At 32.1% G+C, this 18,050-nt stretch overlaps 1 protein-coding gene across 4 annotated transcripts in view; it reads right to left on the bottom strand.

Moving 5' to 3' along the window:
- Positions 1 to 18,050, bottom strand: part of LOC149940938 (uncharacterized) — an 80,399-nt gene that overhangs the window by 40,013 nt on the left and 22,336 nt on the right. For all 4 annotated transcript variants that reach the window (XM_090180191.1, XM_090180194.1, XM_090180193.1 and 1 more), the window contains 2 exons: positions 8,791 to 8,886; positions 4,890 to 5,090 (listed from right to left, as the gene is read on the bottom strand). In XM_090180191.1, the coding sequence (XP_090036317.1) occupies positions 4,890 to 5,090; positions 8,791 to 8,886 (297 nt within the window). The remainder of the gene's footprint in view (positions 1 to 4,889; positions 5,091 to 8,790; positions 8,887 to 18,050) is intronic.

Below are 18,050 nucleotides of genomic sequence, written 5' to 3' on the forward strand. Positions count from 1 at the left end.
CGTTGAGTGAACTCTCACCCCACAAAACTTGAACTTTATCTCGGAAAACCCAAAGGCCATATTCCAAACGCAATTTATGTCTACCTAGAAAAAGCGTACGTAACTAGCATTCTTCACGAAGACGTAAACCATGGGAAAATAGTCCTCGACATCAACCAGGCCAAATAAATCTCAAACTCAAATAAACTACTAATCTAACGGAGTAGCAATAAACAAATCCCAGGGAACATAAATATACAGGGTGTTTCAATTGGTTATGCAAAAAAAATAAGGAGTTTTAGGGAGTGTATTGAGAAGTATGCCTGTTTTTTTTTTCATTTTCCTACGATGAGTTAAAAGAGCGCCAGAGAGCGTCAAAGTGTGGCCTACTACCCCCTGGAAGTAGGCTGCAACAAGCGAAAAACCAAGCTGCAGGGAAACGAACATTAAGTGTTGGGTTCGTGTTATAGGTAAAAAAGGACTTGGTAAACAAATCGAGGTAACCAGCGTAAAATAGTAAACTTTTACAGTATTTAAAGTCCCCGCTGCTTGGTTTTGCGCTTGTTGCAGCCTACTTCCCGGGGCTAGTAGGCCACATTTTGAAGCTCTCTGGCGCTCTTTTCACTCATCGTAGGAAAAAGGGGGGGGGGGAAGCATACTTCTCAACTCACCCCCTACAACTCCTTCAAATTTTTGCCTAACCTTTTGAAACACCCTGTATACACACAGTCCCGTATATTTATAATACAGAACCAAAGGCTCAAAACGGAGGCAGGGTAAACTATCCTATTCCCAACTTGAACCTGGAATCTGCTATATACGAAAACCAGAAATATAAAAGGAAAAATATAATACGTATTTCCCCTTCCCTCTATTCCCTGCCCAAAAATAGTAGAAACTAGGAAAGGGCGAATGGAAGATAGAGTGGCGTTGATACTTGGTGGGAAAAGGGGGAGGGGGCTGTATAAACAAGATGGGCAAAGGCGGAATATAGTGTGGCGCTTAAATCGCCATCTAGATACGTAAAACCAAGTATTTGGCGAGAAATGCACAATAATAATATTTTAATATTAATTTCATATTAACTTTATTCTTAATTTCATATTAACTTTATTCTTAATTTCATATTAACTTTATTCTTAATTTCATATTAACTTTATTCTTAATTTCATATTAACTTTATTCTTAATTTCATATTAACTTTATTCTTAATTTCATATTAACTTTATTCTTAATTTCATATTAACTTTATTCTTAATTTCATATTAACTTTATTCTTAATTTCATATTAACCTTATTCTTAATTTCATATTAACCTTTATTCTTAATTTCATATTAACTTTATTCTTAATTTCATATTAACTTTATTCTTAATTTCATATTAACTTTAAAATATTTCGCTTTATAAGTTTAACCCAGTAGATAAAGGGCACCATATACCTAGAACAGACAGCGACAAAGCCCTCTATAAACTCTCCCCTGGGAACAAATTGGCAGATATCAAAGAATCGCTCTTCCTTTCGCCATGATATTAATAAAAAGATGTCACGAACATTGGAGTAACTATATTTTAAATATTAAATTTAAATTTGAACAAATTTCCAATCAACTTGTACATTAACTTAACAAACCCAAGAGGAATTTTATCGAAAAATAATTTTTCGAGTTGACTGGTTTTGGAAATAAAGTAGCAAAATACGAACACGTTAATTTTAGGGTTGCACTGATATGGGAACAGCCGATATATCAGCTATTAACAGAGTTATCTAACATAACAGTAGTGTATATTATAAAATCTTTGTGAAAAACCGTTCAGTACACTGTCATACCATTTTATTCTAATTTTTCATGAAAAAAGTTGGCAAGAGCATATCCGAATAAGTTTCTTTTCATTTTACGTGATACATATAAGGTATGATCTAGTTTTGAAGTCTGGCGTACGTGGCGCGGCCAATCAAATAAAATATTATCATTAGTTAATCGAGAATTTTCTTATTTTTAAAGGTTTTTCTGAAAGTATTTTTGTAATACCGGTATCGGGCGATCAGAAATAATCGGTACTAACTAAAAATATAATTTACAACCAAGTCGGTCTTAATATAATAAAATTATGTAAAATTAAATTCAAAAATCGCCCAAAATCCCTAAAATGGGCAAATTACCCACTTTCGGGCCTTGATCTCACAAATGTTAACAATGCCGACGAGGACATGATATTTCCAATCGATTGACGTATCGTGTGTCTTTGTACGTACCGCGAGAAATCATCATGCGAACATCGGCGGCGGACACAGTACGTGAAACTAATACACGCAAATCCCTAGGGATTGTGGGTAAAAACTAACTTTCTGAGCTTTGTCCCTTTATCAGATTATAATTCCGGCGGCATCGATGCTGGGTCGGCGTAAAATACATTGTTCTTTCTTCGAGGAAGAACAAGAATTATTCCGAGTGACCCGCTTCGTTTCCGAGCTGATAGAACAGCTTCCATCCACGGCTGGAAGAGGAGAGTGAGCAAGATGCTACGGGTGAAAGCGGAGATCCGGGGGGAGATATCTATCAAGATGGAAACCCCGCCACTGCCAGAGCAGAATCGACAGCGGCCGGAAAGGTAACAAACAGCGTGCCACCGTATTGGGGTTGCCGTCAAGATTGCACCGCGATAGTAGGAGGGATTAAGCAAAGCGTTGTACGGGGTTACGTTCAAATATTTTTCCAGGTCTGTCAGCTCTACCAGGTTGGCTTGACGAAACGCTCGCGAAACTTTGTCGGAGGCTAGACGTTCGGGTTTGTAACGTCGGTTGCTCAACCTCTCTATTATTCACAGGCCCGCGGATAAACCCCCGAAAAAGAAGGTTTCTTCATATCGCTCCATTGGGCTAAAATGGTTTGTGGGTTCCGCTCAAGGCTAAAACGAGGTAAACTTGCCTAACTCAATTTACGGGAAAATGTCCATTACTCAATGACACTGAAAAGGAGACGACCCGAGGTGATTTTCACCGATTTTGTTCAAATTCGGGGGATAAGTAGACCTTTATGTAACTTCAAATTTCACAAAAGGAAAAAAATTCGACGGGCTTTAGTTTTGCCATGGCAACAAAAAATGTTTTTCATAACTTAAAACCTACATGAAAATTAACATGGAGAAATCGCAGATTTAATAGTTTTGATTTTTTTTTAGATATTAAAAAAATAAATTATACTAAAGAAATTGTACATTGGGTAAATTCAGGTTATATTGGGTAAATGTGTAAATTTTTTGAGAAAATAAGCAAAATTGGGTAAATACAAGTAAATTTGTATTATATTATTTAAAATGGTTAAAAAATGCATGTACATTTCGGTAAATATTAGTAAAATGTGTAAGTTAGGTAAATGCAAGTAAATTGACAAAATTTTACCCAAATAAATTAGATTTTTGACTAAAGCTTACTGATGGGTTAAAACAGCCCGGTTGTTTACCTATCTTAGGTATAAATATTTAAAAATCCAAATAAACTATCTAAAAATACTGAAAAATATTAATCATTAAATGACAATCAGTCAACGTTTCCGTCTATAGAAATATTTAAAAACTAAATCAATTTTATCCTATAAACCAATTTTGAAAAATATCAATAACCAAATTACAATCAGTCTAAGTACCCGTCTATAGAAATATTTAAAAACTAAATCAATTTCATCCCAAAAACAAATTCTCAACTATTAATTAACTGAAGATCCGTGTCGATACTTCGAGATAAACCCGCGAATCAGTTTATTTCCATTCCAACGAGTTTTCCTTTCCAAACAAATTACAAAGAGTGATAAATTCGCGAGTAAACGGCTTACCAATTACGTATGGACGCGTTAATCATTAAAAATCAATTTCCGGGCGTTGAGAACGTGGCTAATCCGCGAGAGGATTCATAATAATCCTCTTTCAACTAGTCGTTAAGCGTACTTATTTCGCGCGGATGCGTTTATTCCAAATGACTGTATTGATTCTTAAGCTTCGGAAACTAGCAAATGAGTGCTACACGGGCTGCTAAATTAAACGCGGATAAAAATGACCAAAGGGTTTTAATTGATAGAAAGCGACCCCTATACGAGAACGGGTGAAATGATAACTGCCACCTTTAATTTCGGCGTGCACGACGAACTTTATCGCCAGAAATAAACAAAATTGCCCCATAAAGTCGGTACTACAACGTATCATTTCACCCAATTTAAGCTCTATAAATGTCGACTTATTTTTAAAGGAAAGTCGAGACGAGTAAAGAAACTAGCGCCATCTTTCCAACGGCGACGGAACTAAGTGAAAGTTATCCGACAACTTTAACGCAACGAAAAACTAGAATATCGGGTTAGAATAAACAATTTTGGTAGAAATCCCAGCGAACGTGAACGGCGTATAAAAAATATTTCTCTGAATAAAAAAACCTACTAGCTTTCCAATAACGTTAACTCAGCTACGTAGAAAAAAAAAGGTTTTGACGATTTTCGGCGAGATCAAATTTACCCCTTTCTATAATAAAATAGAAACTTTCAAAGGAAAAGACTAATAAAGTTAAAGCTCCAAAGAATTTCAAATACAGGTAGCTATAAATAACACACTCAAGTTGGAGTGACGTTTAGTATCGAATGAAATAAAACAATTCCCGTCCGTATATATAAGGAGGTATATTCCTAACTGATCCGAACTATACGTGACCTTTAAACTTAGCATCATTTTGCGAAACCCCAAAGGGATAGAGAAAGGAATAATAATTTGGAAAGCTTCGAGTTTAATCCGATTATTTTTAGAGAGATCTTGGGATCGAATTTAAAACGATGGAAATAAAAAAAGATGAAAACCAAAAAAAATATATAAAACGTAGGAAACGAACGGAAAAAAATATAAAAATAGATAATTTTTTTTTTTAGCTTACCTGGGTGAAACATCTCATATTCCTAGCGCATAGACGCGCCAATCTCATTTGGGAACTGCACAGCGCCACTGAAAGGGTTTCACCTTCCGGTTCTTCCAAGTGACCGGGTCCCAATAGGTCCAGTCTGACCCGGAGGTCGTCGAACCGCTGCTGTTCTTCGGCCATCGAGCTCTGAAGACCCGATACCAAATCCAACAACTCCTGCAGCGGCCGAGACAATGACGCAAAAACGGAAACAAAACAACAAGACGGAATAAGAGACCAAAGTACAAAGCCCTTCCATACTATACTACAACCATCCGCGAAGAGACAGTACTCGTCGAAAGCGGCGATAGGGTACGGTTTGCGCCCCATTCGGCAAGACACCCTTGGCTATTTCGCGATGGAGACACTCCACACGCGAAATGCTTTATCTTTTTTTCACGCAACACTGCCGACATAATGGTGCTTTTCACCTACTCGCGTGTAATAATCCGTTCCGTTTCGACGTCAACCTTTTGTGGACAATTTTTAGCCAAAAAGTGTACGAAAATGTCGACGGTTCGTTTAGTTCCAACCTTGGGATTAAATATAAATATTTTCCCCAACAAGGTCGGTTTCGTTTTTGAGTAGGAAAACTGTATTTACAATACACGAAATATTTTTGTAAGGCGGGTTTTATTACTAAAGGAGGCGCGTATAAAGGTTACGTTGATTGTCGTTTGATCGAGGGGTCGGACATTTACCTGTTTTGGGTACGGGATTTTGGATTTTTAAAAAATCCAGGATTTTTTATTGTGGATTTGTCATACAAAGTCTATAGGAGCAAAATTGGTGGATTTTGGATTTGTGGATTTTTTTCCAAATTTTGTACGGGATTTGGCCAAATGACCGACCCCTCGCGTTTGATTTAGGAGCGTAAATTCATATCAAGAAATTATTTAAGCCACGGTCACACTAGAGCTTAAAACTCAGTTTACACAGTTAGAAAAAAGGGTTTTATTATAAACCCCCAAGGTTCTTAAAAAAAAATCCACAAATTCAAACCCTCCAAAACCCTTTAACGGAAATTTTCAAACCCACAAGGCTTAACAATGAGCACTTTCTGTATTTATAGATTAAATTAAAAGTAATTAACAAATTTTGGCGATTGCAACGGGTGCGTTTCGAACCCAAGCCCTCTAGCACGACAGGCGGGCGTTTTACCACAGAACCACCGAAAGATGTATGATTGTAACGATGTTTAGAGAAACCATTTTGGCGTAGATATCGTGAGATAGTTTAAAACGTGCAGGGTTTGAAAAGGGTTTTAAAAAGTGATAATTTTTTTCTATAGGTTCTTAAATTGGAATCCTAAGGGTTTTCCATTGACCTATAGGGGTTTCCTTCAAACATTTAAACCCTTTTCAAACCATGCAAGTTGCCAAAACAAACCTTAAGGGTTTATAATTTTTTCCTAAACCTTTTTTAAACCCAAAGCAAACCTTAATAAAACCCATGGAAACCCTTTTTTCTAACTGTGTAGGTCTGTTTGAATACCAGTTTTGACCGTCGACGATAATTCAGGGTTCACACGTGCGAAATCGCTTCACCCCGGTTCGCTTATAGCCAAGGTTTAACGTCATTTCAAATTATGAACAGAATTTTTAAAATACTAAAATGTAACCCAAAACAATTAGTTAATCATGTCATCTAGCGCCAACTAGTATCAGTCGTAAAAACGTTATTTATTCTTCAAAAAAACGTGCAAGATAAATTCGATTAACTCTTAATTTACAAGGTTGGCTAATTTAAATCAACTTGAATTAAATCGCGATTTAAATCAATGATTAAAAGAAATAAAAATCATTGATTTAAATCAATGATTTTTATTTAGTATTTTTGAAAAATAAAAACCTCGCCAATTGCTATAATTTAGGTTTAAATGCAATCTTTCTAGTACTTCCCCCTAATGTTGCATTGGAATCTACCTGTAAGTGGAGATTCAGCCGAATTTTAATTGTAAATTACCAAAATAGGTTTTAAAAAATAAAAACTTCTATATGATTATTAGCTTAAATTTAATAAATTAATATTAATTTATTAATCATAGAATAAATTGAATACATATATAAGTCTTTACAAAATTAAAACATTTGTTTTAGGTAAAATTATGATACTAAATTACATAAAACTTTAAAATATTAATTAAAATCAAAAAATCCATAAAAATAAAAAATAAAACAATTAAAATCCGATTTAAATAAAAAAAATCGATTTATTTGATTTTTTTTAAATAAAAAAATTGCCAACCCTGTTAATTTAGTTCGTGCAATTAAAATTAAACCTGATTTGAACAATTTAATTAATTTAACTACGAATACCAAAATAGTTGTGAGTATAAATGGTGTAAAAAAACTTTAAAATAAAGTTAGTTTTTTAAATGCTTTTTTCAGTTCTGTAAAAGGGGTTAACTCTGACGTAACCTAAATAAGTTTTTATTAATATTCATCACTGACATTTTTCGTTGTTGACAGAAGTGGGATTTGTTTTGGATGTTTAAACATTTTTTCCTTTTAAATATTATATATTATATTTATAAAAAAAAAATCATAACTTTGATTATATATATTTAGCCTGAAATTTTCGTATTCATGGTTAAATAGATTCAGTATTATTATTATAAATTTCGCGGCCGTGAAAGCTTCTGAAGTTAAAAGAAAAGAGTCAGAAAGTCGAGCAGTAAGCGTAACAGATTACACGCTGGTGGTACACGAAAGCGTGTCCATGTAACCGTTATTTTTCGGCCAATTAAAATAAATAGTAGCATCAAGAATGTATTTATTTATACTCAGGGAGAATGAATATGTCGAGATTATTTTTAGCGTTTCTCCAATTCCACCCGTTGGGCCCCCCGGTATGCTCCTCCGCTTTAATAAAATCAAATAATACTGCAATCTCATTGGTTCTTAAAAATTACGTTTTTCGACGCGATTTAATTAACGCTGCTGCGAGGACGCAAAAAATAAGACCGCCTCCTTCCCCCCCCCCCCCTTAGCGTGACGGGGTTAGGGGCTCAACGTGTCCGTATATAGTCTCGACATATTCATTCTCCCTGAGTATAAATAAATACATTCTTGGTAGCATACGTTTAAATATAGTGGTATTCTTTCTATTTTATTCCATATTTTTGGCTATAATTAAGTTTAATTCAGTAAAAAAAATTAAAAATATCCTATTCCCTTTCAACAAAAGTAAATGAACCGAAGTTATCAGACTGCCATACTCCCTGTCGTGTTTTCCTGATATTAGGCTTAGGAAGGTTTTGGAGTTAAATAAAACTAATCCGTTCGGTTCTATATTTTAATAAAGACTACCTTTTTACAATTTCAAAACGCGTGCTTTTCGAATTCTCGCCTCTTTCCGCGCGCCAATTCGAAAAGCCCCAAATGTCAAAGCCTTCCCAATTATAAGCAATATATACATATTTGAGAATATTACACTCCCCATGTTGGAGGCGTTTTCCTTATGAAGTTACATTTTAACCTCGAATTTCAAATTTAGCGCGCTTCTCCGGCAAAATAAAAACGTTTGTTTTTATGAAACCATTTTTTATACATAGAAATAGCTATACCCACAATTCCCAAGTGCAATTTATCGCGTCAAAAAACGGGGATGGAAATTTGCTTTTATTTGACTCGATTTTCTCATCATTTCATAATGAAAACGCCCTCCGATTCTGAACGCTATTTCGGTAACTTCGGTTCATTTACTTCTGCTTTCAATGAAAGAAAAAATGTAAGGCCGAAAATAGTATCGATATTTCATGATTTATCTTTTAAAGAGGGCATGATTTTTTGTGAAGTTGGTCGGGCACTTTTCCCTCCGCAAAAATAACGGTAATGTCGATACCGATAAGAGTAGATATAATAGTTCTTCTTACCCTCATGTTGAGGCTGTTGACGACCGCTTCGAAACGCTCGTCGTTGCTGGCGATTATTTCTTGCACCATGGACCAATCCAAGCCCGGTCCCGCCATCTATTAATAAAAAGAGGAAAGAAATGTAGGAGGAGGTCGAAAATGAAATACGGGGGAAATCGAAAAAGTGTCGGATCAAATGGCACCACCGGGAAAAGCGAGCGCACCCTAGTGGCTGGTGCTACAAACGCCAACGTAGCGTTGGAAGGGGACCACGTACGTACCCCCCCCCCTCCCGGGATAAGGGTTGCCAGAGATTTCTCAAGCGGAAGGGCATCGATCAAAGCTATTTAAAGTCGCTTTCCTTCAATCGAGCCGGCCGTAGGATATTGGCAGCGTCGTACGAGGCGGGAATACGGTAGAGTCTACGTTATAGCGATATATCAGTAGTCTATGGCCGCCAGTATAATGGCGGAAGGCGCGTCCTCCACGCCTACTGTCGTCCATCGTAGTGTCACTCGAGGCTCTTACGTAGGAGCCAGGATAAAGAGAGGTCGGCATGGCAGAACGGTGGTTGTTTGTTGAAACTTAAGTGTTCAAATTTAAAGGGGAAATAAGGGGCCACTTTCCACTCGAGGGAACCGTATTATGCCTGTCACTCCCAATCTGCCCTCCGACGCCGCCTGTGTCACGACTAATCACCGATTACTCTCTCTATTGCTCTCGCGATTGCAGACTTCCTAATAGCCTCATTTAGCTAGTGTCTAATAGAGGCCGCCATTTTTGGGGCCCCGTGTTACATCATGTTCGAACGAAAGATGGCAGCACCCATTTGAAAAAAAAACGCGAAAGTTCACACCCCCCTCTCCCTCGTAAGGAAGAGTTACCACTCAAAAGACCCCAACCCTCCAAATTACGTCACAAGTACAATAGCACCCTAAACCTTAAAATTATTTAATTTTTATTAAAATTAAGTCTATTTATTTTTTGAATGTTAGAAAGAGCATATTATTATTATATATATGTTTGTCCGCTATAGGAATCTACAGTTTTCACCACATTTGGTATACTATCACATGGTACCCTGACTGTGGGTTTCGACGGTTACGGTCGGCAAAACAACTTTAATTAATTGAATTAATTTAATAACTAGGTATATACGCTATATACAAGATACTACACTTTGATCTTAGCCGAAAGACCGAGTTTCTTAATTCTTTAGGCATACATACGAAAAAAGCTTAAATTATTGTATTTTTTAAAGCCTATAGGCCGTATAATAAAAGGCAAATTATTATGTAGTCAACGTATAATTGGTTAAAATTGTCATTAACAAGTTGGTTATATTGGGTTCTATTTCTGAGTTTCGTCACTGGCGCTTTTTTCTAGGTATTCCTTGGTTTTTATTGTATAAGAAATGTTAAATTGTAATTTAAGTATATAAAAAAATTCAAATAGTTAAATAATCATCGAAACATTTGTTAAAATTTTCATAAGAAGAGATACTACGACCTTATCATTCAAATATTCATACTTCCCCGGGAAATACCGGGTAACCCAGCTAGTAAATGATAATAACAAATATAGGATATTGTTAGTTTTCCTTATAATAATAATTGATAATTTAGGTTCCAGTAGGCCTAAGACATCAAGCGACTTTTAAAGCCATTAATTCGGGTGGCCGGGTTATAACGCGTAGGAGGGTGGTGGCAAGCCCTTCGTGCCACGCGAGCCAACAGCTCCTTACAATAACTATAGTCAAGCATTCACAAACTCCCTCCCCCCTTGTAACGTTACGTAATTTGTGAACAAGTGACAACTCAAAAATCATCTTCTCCTTCGTACGGATTACTTAACATGTCATGTAGTAGGTCAAAAATAGACTAAACGCCTGTAGAAGTGTTCTGACAGCTACGCACCGGCTTCAGAATGACGAGGGAGCCACCCCAGATTACAATTAGACCCTTTGGCAGCTGTTGCGGGAGGTAAACGCGACCGTGTTTCTGTCGACATCTCGTCTAGACCTCCTCCGTTGACAATGAAGGTATTGAAATTCACAGCCCTCAACAATAGGGTTCGTTACCTTCGGTCAAAAGAAAGTATGTTCATGAAATTATTCCCATTATTGAATTATATTCGTCGGAAAACAATGAAAATAGAAAAAAACAATGTAATTTTTCAAACAACTTGTATTTTCGAACTCGTACGTGAGTGTGGCGCCACCCGGAAACTGACAAAGATTGGTCTAATACCGGCTGTTACGGAGCAAGGATAATTTATCAAAAAATATTCAAACAAAATAACTTCAAGTTTGAAATATTTTAATCTTCCTCAAAAATAGGGATGCAGCGATATGGGTATACAGTTGTCTATCATAACAGTAGTGTATATGATAACATCATTATAAAAGACGGTTCAGTGCACTGTCATATCAATTTATTCTAACTTTTCATTAAAAAGGTTTGCAAGAGCATATCCGAATATGTTTCTTTTCATTTTACTTGAGACATATTTCCTATCATAAATCGAATATCGTAGTTTTTATTTGTTTACACCCGTAACCCCCTGTCTAAACAATGGAATGATCTGCTTCTGAAGTCTGGCGTACGTAGGGCGGCCAATCAAATGTAATATTATCATTAGTTAATCGATAATTTTCTTATTTTTAAATGTTGTCTGAAAGTATTTTTCTAATACCGGTATCGGTCATTATCGGCTTCGCTTAAGCCGATATTGATGCCGATATTAGAAAACTAGGCCGTTATATCGGAGCATCCCTACTCAAATGTAATTTTTGTTATTAGCATGGTTCTACCGTAAACTGACCTAACAGGTTTGCTAGTTTTCAGATTCAAACAGACCATTCTATAAAATACTACTTATGTGGTTATTTTAGTAGAAGGAAAGTGATGACGAGACATCGATCCCGGGTTCGGGTTTGGGTTCGGGATCGAAATCCGGGATTTAAGGGATGAAATGGGGGTAAAATCGTCGAAAAGTCAATGTATTTATGATATTTCTCGCGACGATTTGTTTTTTCGTATATCAACATATTGTGTCCAGGCCAACTTGTTCATTTATCTACGCTTATCTCGAAAGATACTTGAACGTATATCTTATCAAGTTTTATCGTACGGAATAAGTTGAAATGATGTAAAAATTGATAACCTAGGCGACGCGTGCGCAGATTACCCCGGGGGACGCGGTAAATTTGAATTTAAGAGTGTTTTGACGTCATGATTCGTTGTTAAAGTAGAATGGAAATATTTTTAAACTTCATTTTAATATCATTGTAGTACGCTTGACACTTGAACCAATCTCACGAGTATTTCTTAAAAGAATATCTCGATCGCGTTTTATCGTACGAAATAAGTGGAAATTATGTAAGTTGTATGATTAATAACCTAGGCAGGATTACCTGGGAGGCGCGGATTGCCCGGGGAGCGCGGTTAATTTGAATTTAAAACATGGATTCCCTCTCCGAAATAATTCATGTACCCAAAATTGGACCGCAAGTTTTTTTTCTTTTAGGGGAATCTCTATGGGAGTTTAACATTACAATAAAGCTAATAGGTCCAGTTTGGGGTACTTTTGGTCCGAAATGGGGTACATAGGGCCGAAAATGGTGACTTTGGTCGTTTTAAGGGTACTTTTGGTCTATTTTGGTCCATTTTTGGGTACATCAGAAAAGCAGTTGGAAAAACGAAGAGCCTTATTTTTTTTCCACCCATCTCCAAACTCCAAAAATTTATTGCTTTAATTTATTTATCGCTTCCGTAGGTATAAAATAAGATAAAAACCACTTACCTATATTTTAATTACGGTAAATTAAAAATACTTAATTAGTGTACTAAGTTACGTTTAAAAGAACCTTTTGTAACAATTCCAATATGTAAATATAGGTATAAGGATTGAAAAAAATACTTTAAGTGGTTTTACTGATAAACTCTAAAGGAATTTAACTTTAAAGGGTATCTTAGATTATTGTTTTTAATTTTATTCAAGTTGAAAACGTATTAAGAGTCCTTCAAAGTACTATAAAAGGATTTTATTTACGAACTTAATTCATATTTTCTTCAAACTTTCAATTCGCTTTTATTACTATTTAAATACGGTAAAATATAATTCTTATACACAAATATAGTCAGAAAGATACTTAGAGTTGATAAGATTTGTAAATATCATTTGAAACTAATAATTTTCACGCTTTATTTAAGTCAAGCAATTACATTTTTAAAAATGAAAGAAGTTAAACAATATAAAAATTTGTAAATATTGTAAATATTTTAGGTAATAAAGAAATTAAGAAATGTTTTAATTAAAATATCTTTCATTTTCTACTACATTTTTAAAAATGAAAGAAGTTTAACAATATAATTATTCTAATATAATTTCAAAATCAGGTATTATTTAAAGTACAAATGCATAATTTAGTGAAGCAATTCTTATTTAAATACTTTTATTTAATTAATTTGTGTATCTGAAATGTATTTATTGAAAAATAAGTGGGTTTTACTATTTATCACGGTTTTTTTTATATATATATATATATATATTGGAATTGTTACAAAAGGTTCTTTTAAACGTAACTTAGTACATTAATTTATTTTGGAAGTTCAAAACGTATTAAGAGCCCTTCAGAGTACTATAAAAGGATTTCATTTAAAAACTAAATTAATATTTTCTTCAAACTTTCAATTCGTTATAAATTGAATTTAAATGAAAACATCATGGATTATAGGTGCGTAATCTACTATTAGACCGAACGGATTAAAAAATACTTAAAGTAAGTGGTTTTACTGATAAACTAAAGGAATTTAACTTTAAAGGGTATCTTAGATTATTGTTTTTAATATTATTCAAGTTCAAAACGTATAAAGAGTCCTTCAAAGTAATTTAAAAGAATTTTATTTACGAACTAAATCCATATTTTAGAAGTTAGTTTTATAAAATACTTACTAATACCTGAAAAATAGACTTTAGAATTGATAAGATTTGTAAATATCATTTGAAACTAATAATTTTCACGCTTTATTTAAGTCAAGCAATTACATTTTTAAAAATGAATGAAGTTAAACAATATAAAAATTTGTAAATATTGTAAATATTTTTAGGTAATAAAGAAATTAAGAAATGTTTTATTTAAAATATCTTTCATTTTCTACTACATTTTTAAAAATGAAAGAAGTTTAACAATATAATTATTCTAATATAATTTCAAAATCAGGTATTATTTAAAGTACAAATGCATAATTTAGTGAAGCAATTCTTATTTAAATACTTTTATTTAATTAATTTGTGTATCTGAAATGTATTAATTGAAAAATAAGTGGGTTTTACTATTTATCACGGTTTTATATATATATATATATATATATATATATATATATATATATATATATATATATATAGGAATTGTAACAAAATGTTCTTTTAAACGTAACTTAGTACATTAATTTATTTTGGAAGTTCAAAACGTATTAAGAGCCCTTCAGAGTACTATAAAAGGATTTCATTTACAAATTAATATTATCTTCAAACTTTCAATTCGTTATAATTTGAATTTAAATGAAAACATCATGGATTATAGGTGCGTAATCTACTATTAGACCGAACTAATTAAAAAAAATACTTAAAGTAAGTGGTTTTACTGATAAACTCTAAAGGAATTTTGGAATTTTCTAGAATAGCAAAGTAAAACTAAAACGTAAACCAAGTTTAAAACGAAACTAATAACTGGGAGAAAGGTTGAAGTAAGTAATTTTTTTTGATTTTTCGTTTTTTAATTTTGAGTTCCCTATATTATTATAAACTAAATTAAATATAATTTTTGAAAATTTGTGATAAAAGATCTGCTCCTTCGTGTTTTACATATATTTAAAAACTCGAGATTTTAATGAATTGTTTTCAAAGCATGAAAAATATAGCAGATCATTTGATTTTAATTGTAGTTAGTAGTTACTTAAAAAAAAGTCGCTAGCTGACTTGGAGCTGGTGCCCCATTTCACATTTCAGACGTCGAAGGAGGCTCGAGGCACCATCAGGGCGAGGGCGCGGACGCTGGGGCACGGGCGCCACCCGCGTCTCAATGTCTGACTATCATCTCGCAGTTCCATACTGGGCTATTTGACCATCAAAATGACCAAATACACGTATATTTGAACATTTCCTTGACTACATGACTGAAAAATTGTTTAAAGCTCCATCTACTTGGTTACAAAATTTGTTAAATACTTGGCTTTAAGGCCATCTAAATTAAAGTTAGAAGAAGCTAGACAAAGAGAAATTGTTCTGAAAAATAAAATTAAAGATATAAAAACTAACCAATAGTATTTCGAATACCAAATAATTCGACGTATTTGTTTTTGAAATAACTAAATAGTTTGCATATTTGTCAAAAAAAAACTAAAAAAGTAATTGAAATTACTATTAATTTTACTTGCAATAGTAAAATACTAAACCAAATGTATAATTTATATTTTGTTTTATTTAATAATTTTAAACTATAATACTAAACTTTTTCAAAAAAACTTTTACAAACAAAATTTAAAATACACATTTTTAAAATTTAACTACACCAGCTCCAAGTCAGCTAGCGACTTTTTTTTAAGTAACTACTAACTACAATTAAAATCAAAGGATCTGCTATATTTTTCATGCTTTGAAAACAATTCATTAAAATCTCGAGTTTTTAAATATATGTAAAACACGAAGGAGCAGATCTTTTATCACAAATTTTCAAAAATTATATTTAATTTAATTTATAATAATATAGGGAACTCAAAATTAAAAAACCAAAAAATCAAAAAAAATTACTTACTTCAACCTTTCTCCCAGTTATTAGTTTCGTTTTAAACTTGGTTTACGTTTTAGTTTTACTTTGCTATTCTAGAAAATTCCAAAATTCCTTTAGAGTTTATCAGTAAAACCACTTACTTTAAGTATTTTTTTTATTAGTTCGGTCTAATAGTAGATTACGCACCTATAATCCATGATGTTTTCATTTAAATTCAAATTATAACGAATTGAAAGTTTGAAGAAAATATTAATTTAGTTTGTAAATGAAGTCCTTTTATAGTACTCTGAAGGGCTCTTAATACGTTTTGAACTTCCAAAATAAATTAATGTACTAAGTTACGTTTAAAAGAACCTTTTGTAACAATTCCAATATATATATATATATATATATATATATATATATATATATATATATATATATACTATTTATCACGGTTTATATATATATATATATATATATATATATATATATATATATATATATATATATATATATATATATATAAACCGTGATAAATAGTAAAACCCACTTATTTTTCAATTAATACATTTCAGATACACAAATTAATTAAATAAAAGTATTTAAATAAGAATTGCTTCACTAAATTATGCATTTGTACTTTAAATAATACCTGATTTTGAAATTATATTAGAATAATTATATTGTTAAACTTCTTTCATTTTTAAAAATGTAGTAGAAAATGAAAGATATTTTAAATAAAACATTTCTTAATTTCTTTATTACCTAAAAATATTTACAATATTTACAAATTTTTATATTGTTTAACTTCATTCATTTTTAAAAATGTAATTGCTTGACTTAAATAAAGCGTGAAAATTATTAGTTTCAAATGATATTTACAAATCTTATCAACTCTAAAGTCTATTTTTCAGGTATTAGTAAGTATTTCATACAAACTAACTTCTAAAATATGGATTTAGTTCGTAAATAAAATTCTTTTAAATTACTTTGAAGGACTCTTTAAACGTTTTGAACTTGAATAATATTAAAAACAATAATCTAAGATACCCTTTAAAGTTAAATTCCTTTAGTTTATCAGTAAAACCACTTACTTTAAGTATTTTTTAATCCGTTCGGTCTAATAGTAGATTACGCACCTATTATCCATGATGTTTTCACTTAAATTCAAATTATAACGAATTGAAAGTTTGAAGAAAATATTAATTTAGTTTGTAAATGAAATCCTTTTATAGTACTCTGAAGGGCTCTTAATACGTTTTGAACTTCCAAAATAAATTAATGTACTAAGTTACGTTTAAAAGAACCTTTTGTAACAATTCCAATATATATATATATATATAAAAAACCGTGATAAATAGTAAAACCCACTTATTATTCAATAAATACATTTCAGATACACAAATTAATTAAATAAAAGTATTTAAATAAGAATTGCTTCACTAAATTATGCATTTGTACTTTAAATAATACCTGATTTTGATATTATATTAGAATAATTATATTGTTAAACTTCTTTCATTTTTAAAAATGTAGTAGAAAATGAAAGATATTTTAATTAAAACATTTCTTAATTTCTTTATTACCTAAAAATATTTACAATATTTACAAATTTTTATATTGTTTAACTTCTTTCATTTTTAAAAATTTAATTGCTTGACTTAAATAAAGCGTGAAAATTATTAGTTTCAAATGATATTTACAAATCTTATCAACTCTAAAGTCTGTTTGTTTTATTTAAAAAATAGGCTTGTTCACTTTCGATTATTTAAACATTTAACAATTTTTATTTAACTATTGGTTATTTAAATAAATACCACTTTTATTCAAATAAATGCTTGGTTTGGTAAAAAACACAATTAAATAAGTTAAAATGATATTCTTTTTACCAACGTTTTTTAAATAAATCGGAAAATTTGTGGATAAAAATTAATCGACTGCCGAACACTAGATTTAGATGCGTATATTTAAATAGGAAAAAATGAACGATTCGATCGGAGGCATATCATTAATTTAACGTATTGAACGTAGAGTAAGAGGCTTTTGTAGTAATTACTACCTATATTTGCATTTCAGAAATCTATTTTAACATATTGAACGCCAAGAAAAGAGGCTTTTGTAGTATTTACTACCTATATTTACATATTGGAATGTAATTTAACGTATTGAAGGTAGAGTATAGAGATTTTGTAGTATTTACTACCTACATTTGCATTTCAGAAATCTATTTTAACATATTGAACGCCAAGAAAAGAGGCTTTTGTAGTATTTTTACTCCTATATTTACATATTGGAATGTAATTTAACGTATTGAAGGTAAAGTATAGAGATTTTGTAGTATTTTACTACCTATATTGGCATTTCGGAAGTATATTTTAACGTGTTGAATGTAGAGTATAGAGAGTGTTGTAGTATTTTTCTTCCTACGTGACTACACCGGAAACGTCTCTGTGTTATTCGCTTTAGTAATCAAGCCGACTCTGAACATATGTTTTACTCTTTATTC

The sequence above is a fragment of the Leiobunum rupestre genome, chromosome 6 (genome assembly GCF_980474605.1).
Source record: "Leiobunum rupestre chromosome 6, qqLeiRupe1.1.hap1, whole genome shotgun sequence".
NCBI lineage: Eukaryota > Metazoa > Arthropoda > Arachnida > Opiliones > Sclerosomatidae > Leiobunum > Leiobunum rupestre.